The 20,226-nt window shown below is 55.7% G+C and overlaps 2 protein-coding genes across 2 annotated transcripts in view; one reads left to right on the forward strand and one right to left on the reverse strand.

Annotated features, from left to right (window-relative positions):
- Positions 1-4,199, forward strand: part of WBSCR22 (Williams Beuren syndrome chromosome region 22) — an 11,003-nt gene extending 6,804 nt beyond the window's left edge. The window contains exons 11-12 of the mRNA XM_004688296.2: positions 3,747-3,836; positions 3,985-4,199. Coding sequence (XP_004688353.1) covers positions 3,747-3,836; positions 3,985-4,039 — 145 coding nt within the window. The 3' untranslated portion in view covers positions 4,040-4,199. The remainder of the gene's footprint in view (positions 1-3,746; positions 3,837-3,984) is intronic.
- Positions 4,200-4,845: 646 nt separating this feature from the next.
- Positions 4,846-13,435, reverse strand: STX1A (syntaxin 1A (brain)). The gene is made up of 9 exons (XM_004688297.2): positions 13,278-13,435; positions 12,880-12,979; positions 10,244-10,318; positions 9,458-9,531; positions 9,256-9,364; positions 9,059-9,132; positions 8,180-8,317; positions 6,561-6,671; positions 4,846-6,231 (listed from the first exon to the last, which is right to left on the reverse strand). The coding sequence occupies exons 1-9, from the start codon at positions 13,296-13,298 to the stop codon at positions 6,154-6,156; spliced, it is 780 nt and encodes a 259-aa protein (XP_004688354.1). The 5' UTR covers positions 13,299-13,435; the 3' UTR covers positions 4,846-6,153.
- Between the last annotated feature and the right edge of the window lie 6,791 nt (positions 13,436-20,226).

Raw genomic sequence — 20,226 nt, forward strand, 5'->3', positions numbered from 1 at the left:
CTGCCACACCATGTGGTCACCTCCGGGGCGGGCAGGAATCGAACTCATGCAGAAGCAGCTTCAGATTCTCAGTGCTGTGCTTTAACCTGCTGCGCCACCAGGGAGTGCCACAGCAATGTATTCTTATCTCCTTCCTCTCTCTCCCCCATTGTATGCCTGGCAAGCTGTCAAATCCCTGCCTCTTGGCTACAGTGGCTCTCCCCTCTCCTGTGTTCTGTTTGGTCTCTTGCTTCACTCCCATCAGCATATAATAACCATGACACAGTCTCCCCTTTGAAGGTCTCCCTTGACTCCACAGCAGTGTCTTACCTAGCTACACCCTGCATTCCCTCCCCCATTATGGCTTCCCTTTATAATGGCCCTGCTCATATCCATTCTCCCAGGCCTCTTTTCTGGCTCATGCTGTCTCATCACAACTTGTTCTTTGTCAAGGCTCCCACCAAACCTTCCTTGTCAAATCTTTGGTCACTTCTGAGCCTTTTTGTTTTGCTGCTTTGTCTTCATCTTAACTTGCCTAGTCTGTCAATGCTGACTCAGACATTTCTTCCCTTAACGCTTTCCTCAATAGGTCCTCTATCCACTGTCTAGGTTTTCTCTCAATCTCATGGCTCTTGTTTCTCAGTCCTTTCTGATGGCTCTTCAGTTGGAGGCACAGCCTGGATCCCATCTCCATGTGTGCTGCCTTGAACATCAACTGCAGCTTCATCACTCCAAGGTTTATATCCTTGATCTCAACCCCACCTCTGATTACTGAACGGCCTCCTAAATTCTATACCTGCACTTCACAGATGCATCAAACAAAACAGGGCTCTTAATTTACTCCCCCAAACCTGTCTCCTTTATCAGCCTCAGTCATTCCTGTCTTCCTTGTACCTGACATCTAGTCAGTCTGGTCCATCAGCGAGTCCAGCTGCTCTACCGTCAGAATATATCTCAAGTCCAGTCCTGTTCCCTACTCCCCGCAGTCTGTTACTACAGCCCTTTCCTGGATTACTAAAGAGCTGCCTCATTTGTTTCCCCACTTGCAGTGGGGAATAAACACTTTGCCTCATTGTTTATTTCCTGCACAGCAGCAAGACTATTTGCATTTCATTTAATTTGTAAAAATGTAAATCATGTCTTCCATTTTTCTGTTCAGTGTCTTAACCTGTTGAGCTCTTTATTTTCTTTAACACCGTTCGTGCCCTAAATCATGTATTTACTTACTTGGTTATTATTTGTACCCCTAACTAGAATGAAAACTTGGTGGGGGCTGGTATAGTACCCAGTTTTGGAAGGCTCTTATTAGTAAAAGGCATTTGATATTTTTTGAATGAATAATTAATTACAAGGTAAGTAAAGTTTTATTTCTTAGTTCCAATTAATACGAGGGGAAGGTCTCAAAGATCTTTAAGACACTCATTCTCTGTCCAGTTTTCCTCTTAATGAGTTTGGAAGACCCACTGGAGAAAATCAGTAATGTTCATTGTGTCCTTCATGAATTTATACCATCTGACTCCTTGGCCTGTTCCTCCTCCCCGCCCGCCCAGGTCCTTAACTTCTTCAGTCCCACACCCCTTGAATGTTTGGGGGTTTTTTTAGATGTTTTCTGCTGTAAGGTCCCTATCACTTGCTCCCAGCAAGTGACCCCATTTCCTACCTGGCAGAGGAATTCCAAATTGTGTAACTCCCTCCATCCATCTTAGGATCTCTCTTGTCCTCACACTGGTGTCTACAGACGACTTGTCCTAACTGTAAACTTGGGTAAGTTGTGTAATCTGAGCATCCATTTTCATGTTCTTTAAAAGGGGGTTAACGCCCTCACTTGGGCAGTCTATTGAGTAGAGTAAGTACTCAGCACAGGACTCAGTACAGTGCCTTGCGCAGGCTGTGTCTTCCTCGCTCTGAGGCTCTTCCTTCAAGTTCCCAGACTTGTGGAGGGGTGGGGAGGGGGCTGTCGTCTGTTGGAAGGTTAATAAGAGTACTGTCCCATCTGTCTAGTGTCACTCAGGCCACATGTTATAAGCAAGCATGTGAAGTAAGAATGTTTTCTAAAACTTAATGTATTACTTTTGCATCTTTATTTCACCTGTGCACTCCTTAATCCTTGCCACCTGGCCCTCCACCCAAGGCCTCTTAATCTGCTTTCAAAAGACCCAGTCCACCTAAGGCATTTGCCATGCTAGCCCTTCTCTCTTGGTACCTGTCGTCTGGGGCACTCATCATTGTCACCTGCCTCCTTCATTTCCCCTGATCACTCTTCCCTGTTTCTTCCGTGGCTCACATCTGGCCCTCCAGCTGGCCCTCACAGAATCCCAGGGATTAGTCTTCCCACATCTCCAGCCCCCAGTTTCAGCTGTCTTCTGCTTTGCTCCTGGCTTCTCAGACTGCTGCCCCCACATTGTGGGCCCTTTTAAATTTCTTTGATGATCCGCTTCCTCTATACGCCAGGACCATGTTGTGCTCTTACTCCTTCCGTAAAAAGTTCACGTAATTCCTTACTACTTCTTGAAGAGAAAACATAGCCCTTGCTGGCCTTCACGGCCATGCAACTGGCTCTCCTAGCTTCTTACACCCATGACTCCACACCCCCAGGATTCATCTGTCCTTTAACCTTCCCCTTCGCTCCTCTCATAGTGCCTCATTTTCGCATAGTGCTTGCCTAGAAAGATGCCCCCCACCTTCTGTGGGTAGAAATGCCATCTTATGTGGCGACCCTTTTGTTTTCCCTACACCTGTGCTTTGTTTTTTCTCAGCATTCCTCTAGCTGCTCCAGGGCCACTTGGCATTTCCCTTTCCCAGTGTGGGTGTTCTCTGCCACAGTCTGGTTCATATCCATTGTGTGACTTCTGTGGGCTGTCCATGCAAGTGCCTGTGCAAGGTGCTTGCTCAGATGATGGGCAGCTTTCACGGTGTGAGTCATGTTGGAAACACTTTGATCTCAACTGCCAGGTGGGGCTGTGGCCTGGGGGCCAGGTTCTCCCTGTTCTAGGGCCTCTCTCCCATGGGGCTGTGGGGCTCCTTTTTCTCCTCGGCCAGGGCCAGAGGCCAAGATCAACCCTTGAGGGTCTTTGTCAGGGCTGTCACAAGGTAGACAGCCTTGTTTTCCTACCTCAGACAGTTAGAATTGCCTCTGCCAGTCTAGGGCCTTTAGTAGGAGCGGTGGGCTTGGGACCTCCGGCTTCTTTTGGATCCTGTCAGACTCGTGAGCTGATCCTGGTCTAAGTTGCCTCCCAGATGGCCTGGCTCCTGCCTATACAGGCAGGATGTATATATAACAACAAATGCCACATACCATAAAAATGCCCATGAGCATGTAGCAGTGGGGCTTCTGGCCCGCCCTCATGTAGTGCAAGGGGTAAAGGCAAAGCCCTCTGCAGCTAACCAGGGAGCTGACACACATGGTGCAACAGACCTCTCCTGTCCTGTCTGCTGTTCCCCTCAGTAGTGTATTTCAGTAGATCCACTTGTTCTGTTCCCACTCTGATAAATTCTTTTACTCCTCCTACCACACCTCTGGTCTATACCCCAGTTCTTGTATGCATACATAAATTAAAAAAAAAGAAGTTGGGCTCCTTTTTAAATGTGGGTTTTGCCCCCCCCCCCGTGCATATTACCCAAAATGGGGGTGTCTGGCAGTGGGAACTTAAGAGTATAAAAGACGGACCTGAGGTCACCTCACTCAAGAAATTCACCATTTTACCTGCCTGAGTTAACTTGGAGCCTGCCAGACAGTTCCATCCGACCCACAACTGTCTCCTGCACAGGATCCCATACAGGATTGCAAGGCGTGGGGTGGTAAGGAAGAGCCGGGAGTGGGTGCTGGAGAAGAAAGCGCGCCACAGGCGTCAGGGCAAGTGAGTACCTGGCCTGGGGAGAGGCTGGTGAAGATGGGGGGTGGAGGGGTGTCTGTGGCTACTGAGGACTCACCTATGTCGGAAGGTTCCTCTTTGTTCTTTTTTCTGAGACTGTTCCTCCTACCAGTTTTTTTTTTTTTTCCTACAGGGAAGTCAGACCCGACACTCAGTACACTGGCCGCAAGCGTAAGCCCCGCTTCTGAGCAGTTGAAGCCAGTGAGACAACCTGGGCTTCACAGTTGTGAGCTGAGGCCTCCAGCCTAGGCACCCGCCTCTGGAAAGTTTAGAAAAGTTCTGTAAAGTTCTAAAAATGTTTTCTTTGCTAAAGTTATAAAGCCTGTTACATTTTGTTCTAAAAGCAATAAACCACTTTCTGTGGAATGCTTTGATTCCGTCATTTTCTAGGTTCTTGCTCCTAAACAAATTTCTCAAGTTCTTCTCTTAGTGGGAGCTACTACTGATTCCCGAGGTAGGAGTAGGTTTACAGAACTTAAATATTTGGAGCACATTCCTTTAACTTAAGGCTCATTGAATTATCTAACATATGACCAAGTTGGAAAGGATGAGCAGGATGGAGTGTACCTGTGTCTTCAGCATGAGGCGTCGCTCAGCCTATTTTCCTTTTGGGCTGAAGGTGTTTTCCAGACCAGAGGCCCTCAGCTGCTAACCAGCCCAGCACTTGGCTGCCTCAGGGGCCTCTCACTGCTTAGTTATTAGCGGCTGGAAGGACAAGTCCTGCACAGGGCGACTCATAGACTGACAGGAAAAGAGGAGCCCATCCATGGTCATTTGCAGCTTTCGGGGAAAGTGGCCCATGGTGCAGACTGGGCACCAGGTGTTCAGCAAGACCCGAGTGAGACATTGAGCCGGCACCAGAGGGCCAAGGGCGTAAGTTCTTTGGGAAAAGGACGGGGTCATTTGATTCCCTCTAGCCTTAGTGCCCGTACACTGGCACTCCCCCTCCCCCCGAGTTCTAAGGCTGTGACAAGATAGAAATCTAGAGCAGAGGCATGGTACAGATACAAATGTTTATTCTACATAAAAATTTCACAAAATGGGCAGCTGGTTGTACCAAGACCTTTGGTGAAGGGGTGGAGAGTGGAGGGGAGGGAAGTTGCTGTTAAAGGCAACACGGACAGTGTTAGTCACTGGGCGGGAGCAAAGCCGGGGGAAGGTAGGGCACAGACGTGGCCCCATCCCCTGCCGCATGCACTCGCATGCACACTCCCTGCCTGCCACTGAGGAAGTGGGGTGGGGGACACGTTTCTGACTTGAGAAGGCCCAAGATGGTGGGGAAGGACAAGTACCCCTCCCTGACTGGCTGCTGAATACTGCATCCGAGACACCTGACACCCACGTGGCACATCAATGGGGGACAGCAAAGGTAGAACAAGATTGCAGGCCAAAAGTGACATGACTTCCCAGAGCACGAGAGCAGGGACCACCATCCCAAACATGCACAACACAATGGCTTGAGGACCCGACAGGCCTGCTGGGGAGATGGCCCAGGCTGTGGCCCGGGCACTGATAGGGGCCTGCTCTGCTTCCCGGGCTCCACGGGGTGGTTGGAAACCAGGTACCAGAAGGCTACCTGGAGTCAGGATCAGGCATAGCCCAAAGGGGTTGCTCCTGGGCTTGAGGGATATGGAAGGGAGGCTGAGGCAGCCAAAGACCTGCTGGACTCTGCCCCTAGGTGGGGAGGAAGCCTGGTCTTGACAGGGCCAGAATCCATCTGGCCACAGCACCCTGAGCCTCCCTGGCAGTGATCAGCTGTTTGAGGCTTGGAGCAGGGCTGTCTCTCAGGGCTACCCTCCCCTAACCTGAAAAGCAGCACCATGTGGCCAGCTGGTCCCCACCCCTCAGGGGGATCCATTTAGGGGGACAGCTGGAGAGGATAGGGCAGATGAGTGGGTCAGCAGGAGGCAAGGCCAGAATCCAGGCAGCCTTGATCCCAGGAGGGGCAGACCCCAGACTGGAGAGTTACTGAAGGCAAGGGAAGGAGACCATGTGAACGAGGGCAGCCCTGCCTGGGAAGGGTGAGACGGCCTGAGCCGGTGCCCCGTCTGTCCCTTGTTGGCCTATCCCCACCCCACTGGCAGTTTCCCAGCCCACCGTCCCTCTGCCTCTTCTGTACAGACACACACTGTCACAAAGATCATGCACACGACGGCTCAGGGCAGGGTGGGGACGGTGGGCCCTGTGGCAGAGAAAGGAGCAGTTTGGAGTGGCAATGAGGGCTTCCAGGCCAGAAGGCTGCAGCAGCCAGGGGGCCTCCTCAGGGCGGACCATCCAGAGTGGAGTGGAAGGTGGGTGGTTTCTAGCCAAAGATGCCTCCAAAGGTGGAGGCGATGACGATGCCCAGGACCACACAGCAGATGATGATCATGATCTTCTTCTGCAGCGGGGAGGCATGAAGGAGCCTCAGTACACGCAGGAGGGCGGGGAGGATGAGTGCCCTGGCCAGAGCTTTGAGGGGCGTGGTGGCCAAATGGAGGGTGAGGGTGGAGGGCTGGAGAGTATGGGGGGCCAAGTGGGGAGGTGACAGCCTAGAACACACCCGGGGAGAGTGGGTAATGGGCACCCAGGCCTGGGTGTGCTGGGTGAAGGTTCTGGTTGGAGTTGAGAGGTGGGGTAAAGGTAGAACAGGGAAGGATTTGCGCTGGTCGAGAAATTTTTAGTGGGTCAGGGTGGGGAATGGGCTTGGGCAGAGTTGGAGCTACTGACCCGGCGTGCTTTGCTCTGGTACTTGACGGCTTTCTTGGTGTCGGAGACGGCCCTCTCCACATAGTCCACTGAATGCTCCACGTTGTACTCAATCCTGTCAATCATCTCTCCCTGCAGGGTCAGGAGCACCCAAGCTCCAGGGTCAGCACCCCTCTCAGGGTCAGGACTTTGGGAAAGCACCCTGCAATTTGAGAAAAGGGGGCATGAGGATGAGGTACAGCTTCTCTCCGGTGCTCTTCAGGCCAGAACCCCAGCCACATTCTTTCTCTCCAGAGAGCAGCCATCCTGGGGAGGGAACTGGCCATGCAGTCTCGTCCAAAGGCGCGGGAGGGCTGGGGACCATGCAAACACTCAGCGGGGACCCTGAGCCAGTGCCAGGCAGAGTAAGGCGGGGCAGGCATGGATAGTCTTTGGAGTCTGGTGAATGCTCCCAAGGTGACCACAGTGATCCCCCCACTCCATCCTTCCCAGGCACGATGGTTCCATCCAGCTCTGTAATCTTTAATCTTTAAGACTCACTGCCCTGCCCAGGGCCCACTTGAGCCCTGCAGTCTGTTCCCATGCAGCCCCCCAAGACTCCTAGCAGTTTGGGTTGACAAGTGACTGTTCCCGTTCTAAATCCACTGCGCCCACCGGCACCCCATCTCACCCGGCTGGCAGCAGCAGCCTCCTTGGCATGGCCTCCCGGCTTCCTAGCTCGGGCCATAGCACGCTATACTGCAGACCCTTCAATCCAGAGGAGATCCAGACGCCCAGTCCCACCACCAAGGCCTCCCCCATTTATAGCATCTCCAACTACACTGTATTCCAGCTGCATGCCCCTCCTTTCTGCTCCTCAGATTAGTCGGCTCTTGCCAGCCTCAGGACAGGGGTGTTGCTAGCCTCTGCCTAGGCCAACTCGTCAGTCTGCCCCTGGGAAGTCTTCCGTGCTCAAACGCTACCTCCTCAGAGGCATTCCCGACTACCCTGTCCGAAGTGGTCACCACAGCCTACCACACAGTGTTACCCCAACTGTGGCATCAATGTCATCCTTGAGTTTGTTAGAAATGCAAATTCATGCCTTCCGCTGCCTCTTGGACCTATGACCACTGGGACTGGACATGGAAGCTCAGAAGTCCTGCCAGTAGTTCATGGGCCCTTTCAATTTGAGAGCCACTACTCGATCACTCGGCCTCCTCAGATCCCCTGGGCACCTGGACAAGTGGAGACTATTCCACCTGTCGTCTACTTATGCTGCCCTTTTGCCCCACAGACATTAGCCCCAAGGACAGGCCCTAGGTGGTCCTGCTCACTGCTGTACCTCCCGCCCCCAGACAGGGACCTGGTCCACAGTGCACAGTGAGCTGGCGAATACAGGACAAGACGGGGTGATAGGAAGGGCCAGGCAGGACTTGGGGTCCAGGAGGGTGAAGCAGAGCCATGCAGCCCCTTGGTCTGGTGGGAGAGCCATGCAGAGGGAAGAGGGTCCTTCTAACGGGCAGGGCCCTGGAGGCAGTTAGTTACCTGGAGACTCAGTCCCTCCCAGGTGGGGCAGCATGTTGGGCGGAAAGGGTCGGGTTAGCGCAGCCCTGGGTGCTGCAGTGGGCGAGGGCAGAGGGCGCCTGGCCCCGGGCACTCACCTGGCTCTCCACCAGCATGGCCATATCCATGAACATGTCATGCAGCTCACGGATGCTGTTCTCCAGTTTGATGATCTCACTGTGCCGCGTCTCAATCTCGCTCAGGGCCTGCTTTGAGATGCTGGAGTCCATGATGATCTGCAGAGCAGAAGCAGTGGGAGGGTCTGCAGAGAGCCTGGGGATGGGGCCCAGGACAGGAGACCAAGACCACAGGGGCGGGGCCGTGGCCTGAACAGTGTTTCTGAAGCAGGGCCCAAGGCTCCCCTTAGTCACAGCCCTCCCTGCACTTCCTGCTGCTCTTGCTAGCTGTCACATCTCTCTGAGGTCTGATTTCCTACCTGTAATATGGGACAGTTAACGCGTCTCACCTAGGCTTTCCACACACTAATTGCTCAGTAAGTGCTAGTTCTCATCAGCAGCTGGTACAGAGCCCAAGCTGACTGCCCCAAGGACCCAGGCCTCGAACTGCGTTCCCCCACCCTTCTCTTTCCTCCCACACTAACTCTGAGTGCCCCCACCCCTGCTGCAACCCACAAAGCCAAAAGGCCTCCCACCCTGTGTGCCGCCTCCTTCGGGGAGCCCCTACTCGGCACAGCGCAGTCTCACCGGAACAGAGAGGCAGCTGAGGGCACTGAGTCCCCCAGGAGGGTAAAAGGTCCTGAGGGTGGTGGAAAACCAGTGGTGAATGGGCTGGGGTAGCAGGAAGTGGACCAACTGTGAGGAACCAGGAGCCAAGGGTCTTAATTCTATCCTTGCTACTGACATTCACGTGTTCTCAGCTGCTACCTGCCCTCTCTGCTAGGTCTCTAAAACCTGCTCCGCAGGCTGTCGAAATACAGCATTTTGCACATACACCAGCGTCCCTGCACCTCCACTCACCCCGGAAGCAAAGATAGCTGGATTCCCACTCTCCAGCATGTCCTCCAGTTCCTCGCTGGTGGTGGTCCTGCCCGCTGCAAACAGGGGTACCAATGAGCGAGCCTCTGCCTGCTTTACCCAGGGAGTGCATCAAACCCCGCCCCGCCCCGCCCCAGCCAGACTCTGCCCCCCCATCTAGGCTGGCGCCCTCAGTTTACTGATCTCCAGCTGCCTCTGGATGCGGCCCTTGCAGCGCTCTCGGTAGTCTGACTGCGTGGCATTGTACTCCGACATGACCTCCACAAACTTCCGAGACAGTGTGGAGTGCTGTGGGTCAGACAGGGGCGCAGGTGTCAGTCCAGCCTTACCCCAGAGCCTCTGGCACCCTACCTGCCACCTGCCCCCGAGGCCGGCCTGCACCTGTGTCTTCCGGATCCTCAGGTCAGCTGACGAGCGGTTCAGGCCCTCCTCCTGCTCAATGCTCTGCTCAATGCCTGAGAGAACAAATGACTGCTGAACCCTAACCTGGACCCCCTTTTCCCCATGACCCTTGCACCCAGGACCTGGCCAGTGGCCTGCCCTGGGGGAACTCATGAGTGGGTCATGGAAGGAGGAAGAGAAGCACCAGGCGCTGAGGGAGGAGAGACGGCATGATGCGCGCACAGTACATGCACGTGTGCGTAATTAACACACAACGGAACCGGCTGTGAGCACCTACTACGTGCTAGCTTGGTGCTCAGACCTGCCAGTTTCCGTCCTGTTTACTTCCTCCCTAGGAAGGCTATGCACCCACCAAGAGGTCAGGTCCAGATGGGGTGGGCTGTGTGGCCAAGACCTGTAGGGCTTGAGGATCCCAGTCAGGGCCCAGGTGGGGTGTGCACAGCTGTGCCTGCCCAAGGGCAGGGGGCTTCTGTGTGGGGCCAGGTGGTGCCGGCGCTCTGCTGACTCTCTAGCTGAAGGGGGATGGGTTGAGGGGGGCAGTGTCCAACATGGAGGATGCTCTGGACAAGCCTGAGGTATCTATCTACCCAGAGGCTTAGCCCAGAGTCTGGCACAACAGGCTTTCTAGGTAGCTGCTGGCACCCTCACAGAGAAACGCAAGACCCAATGGGCCCCCTTGGGCTGAGTGAAATCTCACAGGCTGCATGGAAGAAGCAGGCCTGCGGTGCCCCTATTTCACAGACAAGGCCTGGCGCCCACACTCACTCTTTAATTTGGAGCGAACTTTGTTTGCCGTCTTCTTTATGTCAGACATGAGTTCTTCCAGCTCCTCCTTCGTCTCTGGGAGGTAGAAAGGGTTGGGGGGAGACATCTAGAGTTCCCCTCACCTCAGGCTAAGGTGCTGCCTGCCCTTCCACCTGAGGTCCAGGGCCACGGGAGCAGCAGCCCCCCGCTTCTTGCGCTGCCTCGCACGGAGCCTCCCTTCCTCCTAGGCTGACTCCCCCACTCCCTGAAGAAAACAGATGGGTCTAAATTTAAGGCAGAAACACTCGTGGAGCAGCTGGTGTTGCTGGGGTTGGCCTGGGGCATATTCGCTTGACACTTGCCTCAATCGAAGGTGGAGTGGACACGCTCTCCTTGCCTCACCTGGTGGGTCGGGATGGGGAGCAGCCAGTGAATGGGACACTGGGCCAGGGCCAGGGAGGCAGACGGCAGCCCCGCCCCCTCCCTGGAATCAGGCTTCGGAGCTTCGAGGCCAGACCTTGTTCTACACTCCAAGCCCCTCCTTGGCTGCTGAGCCCAGCGGAGAGACCAGACTTGCCGCCCAGGGTGTCTGGGGGCAGGAGGCACTTGGCCTGGAAGGGAGCTGGAGAAGAGGTTCATAGAGGTGGGCCCCTGGCATACGGTGCCCTGAGTAGCAGGTACTTACCTCGTGAGAGAGGGAAGCTGGGGCAGGCGGTGGCATGGAGTTCCTAGCTGTGTTCCAACTAGAACCATCTCCCTAAAACTGGCAGAGGCCGTGAGGCTGACCAGCTTGCCCCTCTCCCCAGAGAGCATGGCTGATAAAATGGGGCAAGACGTCCTTTCCCTATGGGTACCGGGGGCAGCAAAGGGTGCTGGCAATATTCCTGCCCAGGGCAATCCCGAGAAGCCACCCCTGCAGAGAGCATGCCTGAGCTGGGCCCCTCTGGGGCCACAGGGGACTGGAGAGGAGCTTCGAGTGGTCAAGCAGAGAGGCCACAGGCGAGGGCCAGCTCCCGGTGGCTGTAAGTGGAGTGGAGTGGGGGGCTCCGAGGAGCGGAGGAGGGTGCCTCATTTGTATGAACAAAGGAAAACTTGGCTACCAGCTGCTCTGACGTCTCAGCTTCTTTTGCTCAGACCCAAAATAGCCCAGCCCGGATGGCAGCCCCCAAAGGAGGCAGAGGGAGTCTTGCCCAGCGAAGCCCGCCACTCACTGCCAATGTTCCTGTGACTCTTGCTAACTCTGCTCCACTCTGGCCTGGGACCCTGAGTGAGGCTCCTGCCCGCGTGCCTGCCAGTCAGCCCACACCTTGACTATCAGCTCACTGGCGGTGATGCTGAACTGGTCACTACTGGCTGTGCACAGCGTGCTGAGGAGCAGCCGGGCAGCCTGTCATCCCAGACCCACCTGCCTTCCAGAAGGGGACAGGCCAGCTCCCCATCTCTTTACAGCTCCTACCCACAGCTAGCCCCCTCTGACCCTCATCAGAAGTGACCCTTACAGGCAAACAATATGACCCAGATCTACGTGGGCCCAGAGGCAAACCATGCCACGTGCCGCTGACCCAGACAAATCTCTGGGGAGTGGGAAATTCCACTGGGTACATGTCCTGCTCCGTGGCGGTCCTTCTCTCCTTTCCCCCCATTCCCGGCTGCCTCCCACTGGACTCAACTTTGCCTGCCAAGGTCCTGGGGCTGAGCTTGGTTGTGGCACTGGTGTGGCAATGGCCTTGGGTTTAAGCACACTGGAGCCATGGATTTATTCTGGGGGTTTGGGGCTGGCTGTGGGCCTGGGTTAGGGGTGATGGAGAGGGTGCCAGTGCTGGAAAGCAGAGTGAAATCAAGTCCTAGGTGCCTGGGCTGTGGGGCCCGAAACACCTGGGCAGCACCCTCTCTCATGGCAAAGCAGCATGCGGACAGGGGCTGCGCATATGCCTGGGCCTCTGGGGGGAGGGGTAAGCCCCCCTCAGGGGATGGGATTTGGGAGCTGTCAGCCTGCCACATACTAGTGGCGAAGTCAACACCTGAACAGGAGCAGTGACAGCAGGGCCGGCGTTCCCGCCTTGGGGACAGAGTGGAATGTAGACACACACTGGTTCCCTGTGAGAAGGGGGAGAGGTGATTTCCTGGAGCCCCGAGAAGGCTTGGCTCTGGGGTGCCAGTGGCCAGGTGCCAGAGCTGCCAGCTCTTTCCGGAAGCTCTGCCTGCCTGGCCGCTCTGCCCTCCCACAGTGCTGACGCCTCAGAGCAGCCATCTGCTCCCCAGGGAGGAGAGAAAGGGAGGGGCTGGGCTGGAGGCCTCCTATTGATCGGAGGCAGGCTCTCCCTCGTCCGCCCCACTCTGCCTCCCAGATTCTCAGGGCTGCAGCAGCCCAGCTGCTTTGAAAGGAGCCAGCTTACCTGGGAAGGGAGGTGTTGGCTGCCTGGCCCAACGGGGGCCCAAAGAAAGCCCCTTCCACTGCACTCTGCAGGGAGCCTGGGGTCCAGCGCATGCCAGGGGGCACGGACCCCCACCCCCGCTGGCTTTCCTGAGGTTGCCTAGGGAGCGTTTCCTACCTGACCAGGTCTAGGCACCCCTTTGCCGAGCAGTGAGGGGTGCTGGGCTTCCTGGAGGCCCTCCCTCCCTGGTCTGAAGCTGGCCCCTCACACCTACACACTCACTCTCATCAGGGTTGGGGGAGGCCAGGATGGCGCTGTGCTTCCGCTTCACCTCCTCCACATTCTCGGAGATCTTGTCGATAAAGCCACGGATCTCTTCCACCTGTGGGCCAAGGTCAGCTGGTTGGGAGGCGAAAATCTAGGGAGGGGCTCTGGGCCTACAACTGGGCCTGAGTAAGGCGGGAGGCGGACTCTCAGGACAGGCTGGCCCAGGCTTCAGGGGCGGGTGTAAGGTGGGCTTGACTGCGACACACATCCTTCTAGGAGGTGGAGCGGGGGGAACAGGGCAGTTTCAATGCCAGACTCTGCTCCCTCTGAGCTTCGGTCTATGCATCTTCAAAATGGTGCTTGTGGCCACTACGGGCTGCCAGTATATGGGGGAGGGAGGTGCTGGCACCCACCTGTTCGAAGAACTCATCCATGAAGCGATCTCGGTCCACGGTGACAGTGACATCATCATCATCGTCGCTGTCCTTGGCCTGCACGAGGGTGTGCACACATGAGCGGACCTGCGATAGGACCTGGATCCCACTGACCCTGGGGCTTCAAGCTGCCAGGCACCCATACGCAGACTGGGTTCTGACCATCCCCGAGAGCTGTGCGGAGCCACACTGAGATCTGGGGGAATCTCTGGAGACCCAGCCAGGGAGAGGCCAAGCCTGTCAAGTGATGGACCAAGTGTCTACATCCAAGTGAGGGACCCTTCCCCTCACAGGACTGGAGTCCTCCCCGCACACATCTATGCTACGGTGCAAGTGGGTAGGCCGACCCCCGGCCAGGCAAGCAAACCCCAGGACTTGAGCCCCCAGCCACAGGCCCTGCCTAAGACAAGCAGCCTGGAAGTCAGCATTCCCTCTCTCCTGTCCCTTGGCTCCCTTTGGGGGGGGGGGGTGGAGACTGGAGAGACAGTCATGGGCACCACTACACTCCCCTCCCAAAAGGTAGCATGGCTCAGACATGGGCTACCCTCCCAGCACCCCAGATAGGCCCTACCCAACTTTGGAGCTCTGCAAAGCACTGGCTTTGCCCACTCAGTACTCTTGGGATCACCTCTTTCCTTGTCACACCTGGAACTGTGCTCTCTTGCCCTGAGAAACTGGGTTTTAGGTTTTGTCATCTCCATTTCAAGGATACGAACAGGGACCTAGCGGGAGAAAGAGCTGTGGGGTTGGCAGCACCCCAGACAACCCACCCAGAGTGGGTTCCTGCCACTGACCTTTGAGACTGTCAGAAACCCCTAATGGGTAGGGCCACCCAGCCATGAGTGGACCTCCATGGACCAGCAGTGTCACTCCTGGCACTGGACCGCGACCCTCCTTCCTTCTAGGCCCAGAGTTGGGCCCAGCAGGCACAGAAGGCCAGTTATGTTGTCGCTGGCCCAGGGCTTGGCTTGGGCCTCAACCACAGGTGTAGACTCCACTGCTGTAGGGAGAAGCCACGCCCATCATGTGCTGGGGGTAGTGACACCTCTGATGGGACGCTGGCACGCTCATGACTATCCACGACACACTCCGCGCCGCGACCAGCGTCAGCCTACTCTTCTGGAAAAGCCAGGGTTTCTCCCCACAGCCCAGGCCAGGACCCCCCCATGCTCCAGAGGAGGCGCTAGCTGGCCCTGCACCCACCTCCCCACCATGCAGGCCTGGGGGCAGGCCAGGGAGTGTCAGGCTGGGCCTCTCTAGCCTCTGGGGAAGGGGCTCTGGCCTGCACAGGCACTGGCTGGCTGAGGGCCTTCCCCTCTGGGTGTGTTTGCGCCTCTGTGAAATGAGGACAGTCATCCCCGCTGCAGGGAGGGAGCACGAGGGTGGGAAAGCACAGCGTGATCTGTGAAGAGCGCGCTTCTGGGGCTCTTGGGGTCCCTCTATCTTGCCAAAGCGGGGACCAATGAAGAGAGGGGGTTAGTCGGGAGCTTTATGGAGGCGGCTCAGAAGGGCCCCCTCTCATCAACAGATCACACCTCCTCCTCCCTCAGCAGCTAAAATAAATCCTTGTTCCCATAAGTGCCTGTGGCTGCTACCAGGTGGCTTCCCTTCCCCCACCAAGCCCACCAGAGGCACAGAGAATCTAGTCATTTCACACTTAACAGACCCCCCCAGGTCCAGGAGCAGAGCCAGAGGGGCACCTTCTAGGGACACTGAGGCAGAGCACAGCCCGGAGGAGCCCAGCTCCCCTTTCTCGGCAGCCTGCGGGTTGGGAGGTAGACGCACGAGCCCCTGTGACTCTGTGCCTATCCTTGGTCCTTCTGGTGCTCAGAGTAGGAGAGGAAGGGACAGAAGAATAGCCAGCCCCCTAGAAAGAGTAATGACCAGTAAGGCCTTGCAGAGGCCCACACAGCCTTGGTTTGTCCATCTGTGAAAGCAGGACCTATTGTTTTAGATGTGCTGCCAGCCTGGACCCACAACCTCCAGCTTCCTCAGAGGGTCAGAGATTGGATTCAGTTTCTCCAACAGATGCCCAGCAGGAGGGTAGAGCTGACTGGAGTCTGAGGGCGACATGCACGTAGGTGTCCCCTTGGAAGTTTCATTCAGGTTGGCCCCAAAGTCAATTGGGGGTTCAAGGCCTGACCTCAGTCTTGGTCAACCCAATTGTGGCTCCAAGAAAAGCTTGAGGAAAACTCCCAGGAGTCCTTTCCCTCACCAAGACCTAGTGCTTCTTCCTCCTCAGGCCTTTTCACCCCCACCCACGTCTTCATCTCCCTTTATCTAAGGGCCTGACACCTGATCCCAGCACACCCCAAGATTAAGGTCCCCCTGCCACTGCTAGAGTCCCCCCTCCCATGTAGCTCCCCCTACTTGGAATGTAGATGCCATCAGCTGACATCTCCCTCATCCTTAGAAGCCATCTCCTTCCGGAAGCCTCCCCAGCTCCCCTGGGCCACTGTTTCCCTCCTCTGGCTCCCCACACTCGACTCACCTCCCCACTGAGTCACAGGCACAGACTCTCAGGCTCTAAGGGACCTGAAAAGTCACCTTGGCCTCAGCGTCTAGACGCTGTAATGGCAAGTTCGCTAGCTTTCCCAGGCCCCATCTGGAGCAGGCCCGACTGTTAGAAAATCCTCCCCTTCCTGTGGTTTGGTCCTAGGCCAAATGGAGCCTTTGGTGCCCTGGCCCCGGCTGACGCTGCCACAGATCTGAAGGTAGTAGCATCCATATCCTCCCTCGATTTTTCTTCAAAGCTTAACATTTTGTCTCCTTCACATCCTTCCCAGGAGCCCTAAATCGTACAGACCTCTTCCACTTGGCCTCTGTCTTCTCCTACAACACCGAATACAAACTCAATATGCTGCTGACTGTGATCTGAGCAATGCCAAAACACCGACCCATCCCCTTCATTTTTCTACGCTGTCTATCTCTGTTAATGCAGTCAAGTATCACACAAGTGATCATATATATAGCACTTCCTGTATCACATAAGTGATCATATATATATAGCAGTTCCCATCAAGGAAAGTTCCACATCCTTCCCTACCACACTCCACTTGGTTGGATTTGGGACTTGAGCGAAGGACCTTATCCTGTTTCACTTGTTCCGATCCCTGTTTCAGTGAGAACTGTTGGCTCGTGACTGTTGCAGCTTGCAACCTCATGCCTCTAACCTCACACATTCCACGTCATGTGACACTTTTTTAGAGAGATATTTCCACATTAAGTGGACTCCTAGCCGGTTCTCACTGGACACTGAGTAACAGACAAGGATGTAGGATGTCAGCCCCCGCTGCCCCTGCCCCCACCCCAGACACACATTAAACAGAGCCTGGGGACTAGGCTCATGTGCCATCTTCCTCGTGTCCTGGTGTGGCCAGGTAGCCATCACACATGTGCACAAAGTGGGCACCTCAACACCTCGTTGAGTGATTAGAGCCCCACTCCCCTTGGGGATCTCCCAACCTACTTCAAGCAGCAGTCACAGCTTTGGAATGAGGGCTGGCTTGGAGTTGGGGAGCTGGAAGGTGGCATGGAGGTGGCAGTGGGAGCCGTGCGCCAGTCACAAGCTGGAGGGTTCAAATATCTTCTGGACAAGCCCACCCAGACATCATGTGGGCATCCTGCCTACCACCTGGCCAGAAGGAGGTTCCACTTCATTCTCCTCAGCCTCCTGCAGGAACCTCACATATACTAGGAACCCAAAGTCCAAAACAGGGAGCATCCACACTCCTTTGCTCACATCCAACCAAATACTGATTTGTCCTGCTGGTTTTTCTATTCTTTTCAACCCTGGTTGGCACCAAATCCCTAGGGGGACACAGCTCCCAGACAGGTCAGAATTGCTGGGGGTGCTGCTGGCAACTCAAAGTTTTTTAAGCCATTCGCAGGACTGTGAATGGCTGGCTTCCTCCCTCTCTGGCTAACTGACCACCCCAGCTGCGGCCTCGTCACCTGACAATCAGCCCTACGATCAGGAACGAAGGGCTGGTGGGGTGGGAGGAATGCCACCCCCACCATAGCAACCTTCCCGTTGGCAACAACTGAAGCTTCCCCTATTGGTGTCCAGCAGCCCTGGTGGTCTCTACCCGCAGAGGCTCCAGGATTCTGGGGCACCTTCCCCGAAGCAGGAATCTGATTTCTCCAGAAGGAAGGCAGGCCAGGCAGCCTCCAGGCCTGTTCCAGGGATGGCCGTAGGCCAGCAGGCAAGGTTGATTCATCCCTGTGGAGCAGGAGCTGCTGCTGTCCGCCTGGAGGGCTGTCCCCCCCTTCTTTTTAATGACTAATCAAAGTTAATGTCACTAGTGCAGAGGCCCAGAGCTTGGTCAGGAATGTGTGAGCGGCCACACTGGGGGTCCAGGAAAGAGGGCTCTCCAGTCGGGTCCCTTTTCCCCTCCCCTTCCTGGGTACTGCTTCTATCAGATCTCTGCTCCAGCCGGACAGCCCGGTAGCAGACCCCGAGCAGCTGGCTGGGCAGGGTTCAGGCGCCAGGTGCCATGTGCTATCGGATTAAGCCCCTGGTCCTTTCTGGATGTCAGTTTTCCAATTAATGAGATAGGAGGCTAGGCTAGATGGCCCCTGGAGCCATTCTAGCTGCATCCCAGATGAAAATGTGCCCAATCCACTGCTTTTTCTGGGAAACCCCAAGGAGGGCACGGGATGGGGGAAGGAGGGAGAAGCTACCCTGGACTTATTCTTATACCCTCATTTCTTCTACTGGGTCAGGGAGGTTCCAACGTCTCTATTTTACAAATAAAATGACTATCGAGGATTAAGGCGTAAACCTGCCTGTTACTGCGCTCAGTTTCCCAGCTTCTTCTTGGCAATGAGAAAGAGGGAACTGCTGGGCAAAGAGGGCAGCAGACTCCCCCTGCCAGGCCTGCCTGGCCGCACCAGGGAGAGGGGCTTTGCCCCCTCTGGACCAGAGGGCTGGTGTCCCAACCACCCCCATCCGCTACTGGCTGTCCATCTCTGCCTTCTAAAAGGTCCTCCCAGCTCTCATCTATTCAAATCCAACTCCTCTGAGCCATCCCAAGCTCTCTTGTTCCAGGAAGGCTGATTTTGTGTCTGGCTCTCTCTGTGCTTGGGCTCCTGAGGCTAGTTCCATATGGCCACACGGCCCTGCACGTACACGAATGCTGTTCTGGACCCGGGGAGGGGTAGGTAAGCTCCAAGAGGTCCTCAGGAAAAACCCCATAGAAACTGAATTGGTGACGAAGGCTGCTGCACACCAGGCTAAGGCTGCCTGGGACAACCTGTCCCACAGTCGCTGGCTGTGACTCTGGGCTCATCTTGGCTCCTCTGAGGGCTGTGGCTGCAATTCTGATCTCTGAGGGCTGTCTTAGCACTGAGCTGGCCCCCACGAGTCCCGTGGTCCCTCCTGCAGAACAGAGGGACAGCCCATGAGAGGTAGGGGCTGGAGATGCTGGAGGGCTGGGCCTGGCCTGCAGAGCTCTGAGGAAATGCGCCAGCTCCTTCCCAAGTGTGACTTTTATAAATAAGCTCCCTTCGCCAGCCTTCCAAATGTGGCGACGTTGAGTGGAGGAGGAGGTGGGGGGGAAGGAGGAGGTTGGGGACGATGCAAGTTGCTGTCCCAAGCAGCACCTCTGCTGCCCAGCCCAGGTAGCAATGGCTTCTTGGTTTCTTGAGATTCTGCGCTGAAAATTCTGACTCCTGGGGTTCTAGGTTTCCCCCAAACATGAAGTCATATCTAGGACACCTGGAACTGTGCTCTCTTGCCCTGAGAAACTGGGTTTTAGGTTTTGTCATCTCCATTTCAGGGATACGAACAGGGACCTAGCGGGAGAAAGAGCTGTGGGGTTGGCAGCACCCCAGACAACCCACCCAGAGTGGGTTCCTGCCACTGACCCTTGAGACTGCCAGAAACCCCTAATGGGTAGGGCCACCCAGCCATGAGCAGTAGCGTCCATGGACCCTGAATGCTGAGGAGGCCCGGAGAGGAAGCCACACCATCTAAGAGATCACTCCAGCCAGTGGGAGGAAAAGGGGGGTGCAGGGCCCAGGGACACACCAGAGCAAAGAACCTGAGTTCAAGTTTCTTATAACCCAAGTTCTTCTCAGGGTCCTTTAGTCCCAGCCAGGTCCAAGTCTGTCTTCAGGACCAGGCAAACCCCTTTTTACCAAGCCTCCTGCTCTATCAGGCAAACCCTTGCTCTCTTGTGCCTCAGTTTACCCTTCAGCAAGGGGATGAGGGCTAATGTGCCAGAGGTTCTGTTCCATGTAAGGGACTGCGTCCCCCTGAGCACTTGGTTCCCCCATATACTCACATCTGACCCAACAGGTATGCAAACATTAGCAAGTCCAAAACACAGCCTTTTAGGCCATTTATCAAGATAACATTCTGTTTCAACTTGAGGACAACCACAAAGGGGCAGGGGAATGCTGAGGGCCCTATATGACATGAGGGACCACCTTCTTTCTTTGAATTCTCACAGGGTTTATACTGGGGGCTTGCCCTCAGCAAGGGAATAATAAGAAGAGGACAGGCTGGCAACGCAGCTATGGGGAGATGGGGCAGGAGAGCACAGCCCCACTCCAGGCTGCCCAGGGGACAGGGCTGGTATAATGTGGGGGTACCCAACTACCAAATGCATGGGGCATCTGGGCAGAGATACAGCTATGGGATCAAAAGCCTAGAGGACACTTGAAACTTACCGTAAGAGGACCTAGGTCTCTGGTTCCAGGCAAAGCAGCAGGGGAGGGTTTGGGGGAGTCACTGAACAAGCTCCCTAATGATTAACCAGTGGGGTTTGATAGTAGGGTGGTGGGTCAGGGGATCAGAGGACACTCTGCCTATCTAGAGCCCTGAGACCCAATCTTCCCACAGGCAGGATTCATTTCTTCTCCTGCTCCCCTCTAGACCCCACAGGGTTGCCATTCCTGGGCAGAAGTGTCACCATCCTGGTAA

This window comes from Condylura cristata, unplaced genomic scaffold, assembly GCF_000260355.1.
Source record: "Condylura cristata isolate star-nosed mole 26May11 unplaced genomic scaffold, ConCri1.0 scaffold00024, whole genome shotgun sequence".
Taxonomy (NCBI): Eukaryota; Metazoa; Chordata; class Mammalia; order Eulipotyphla; family Talpidae; genus Condylura; species Condylura cristata.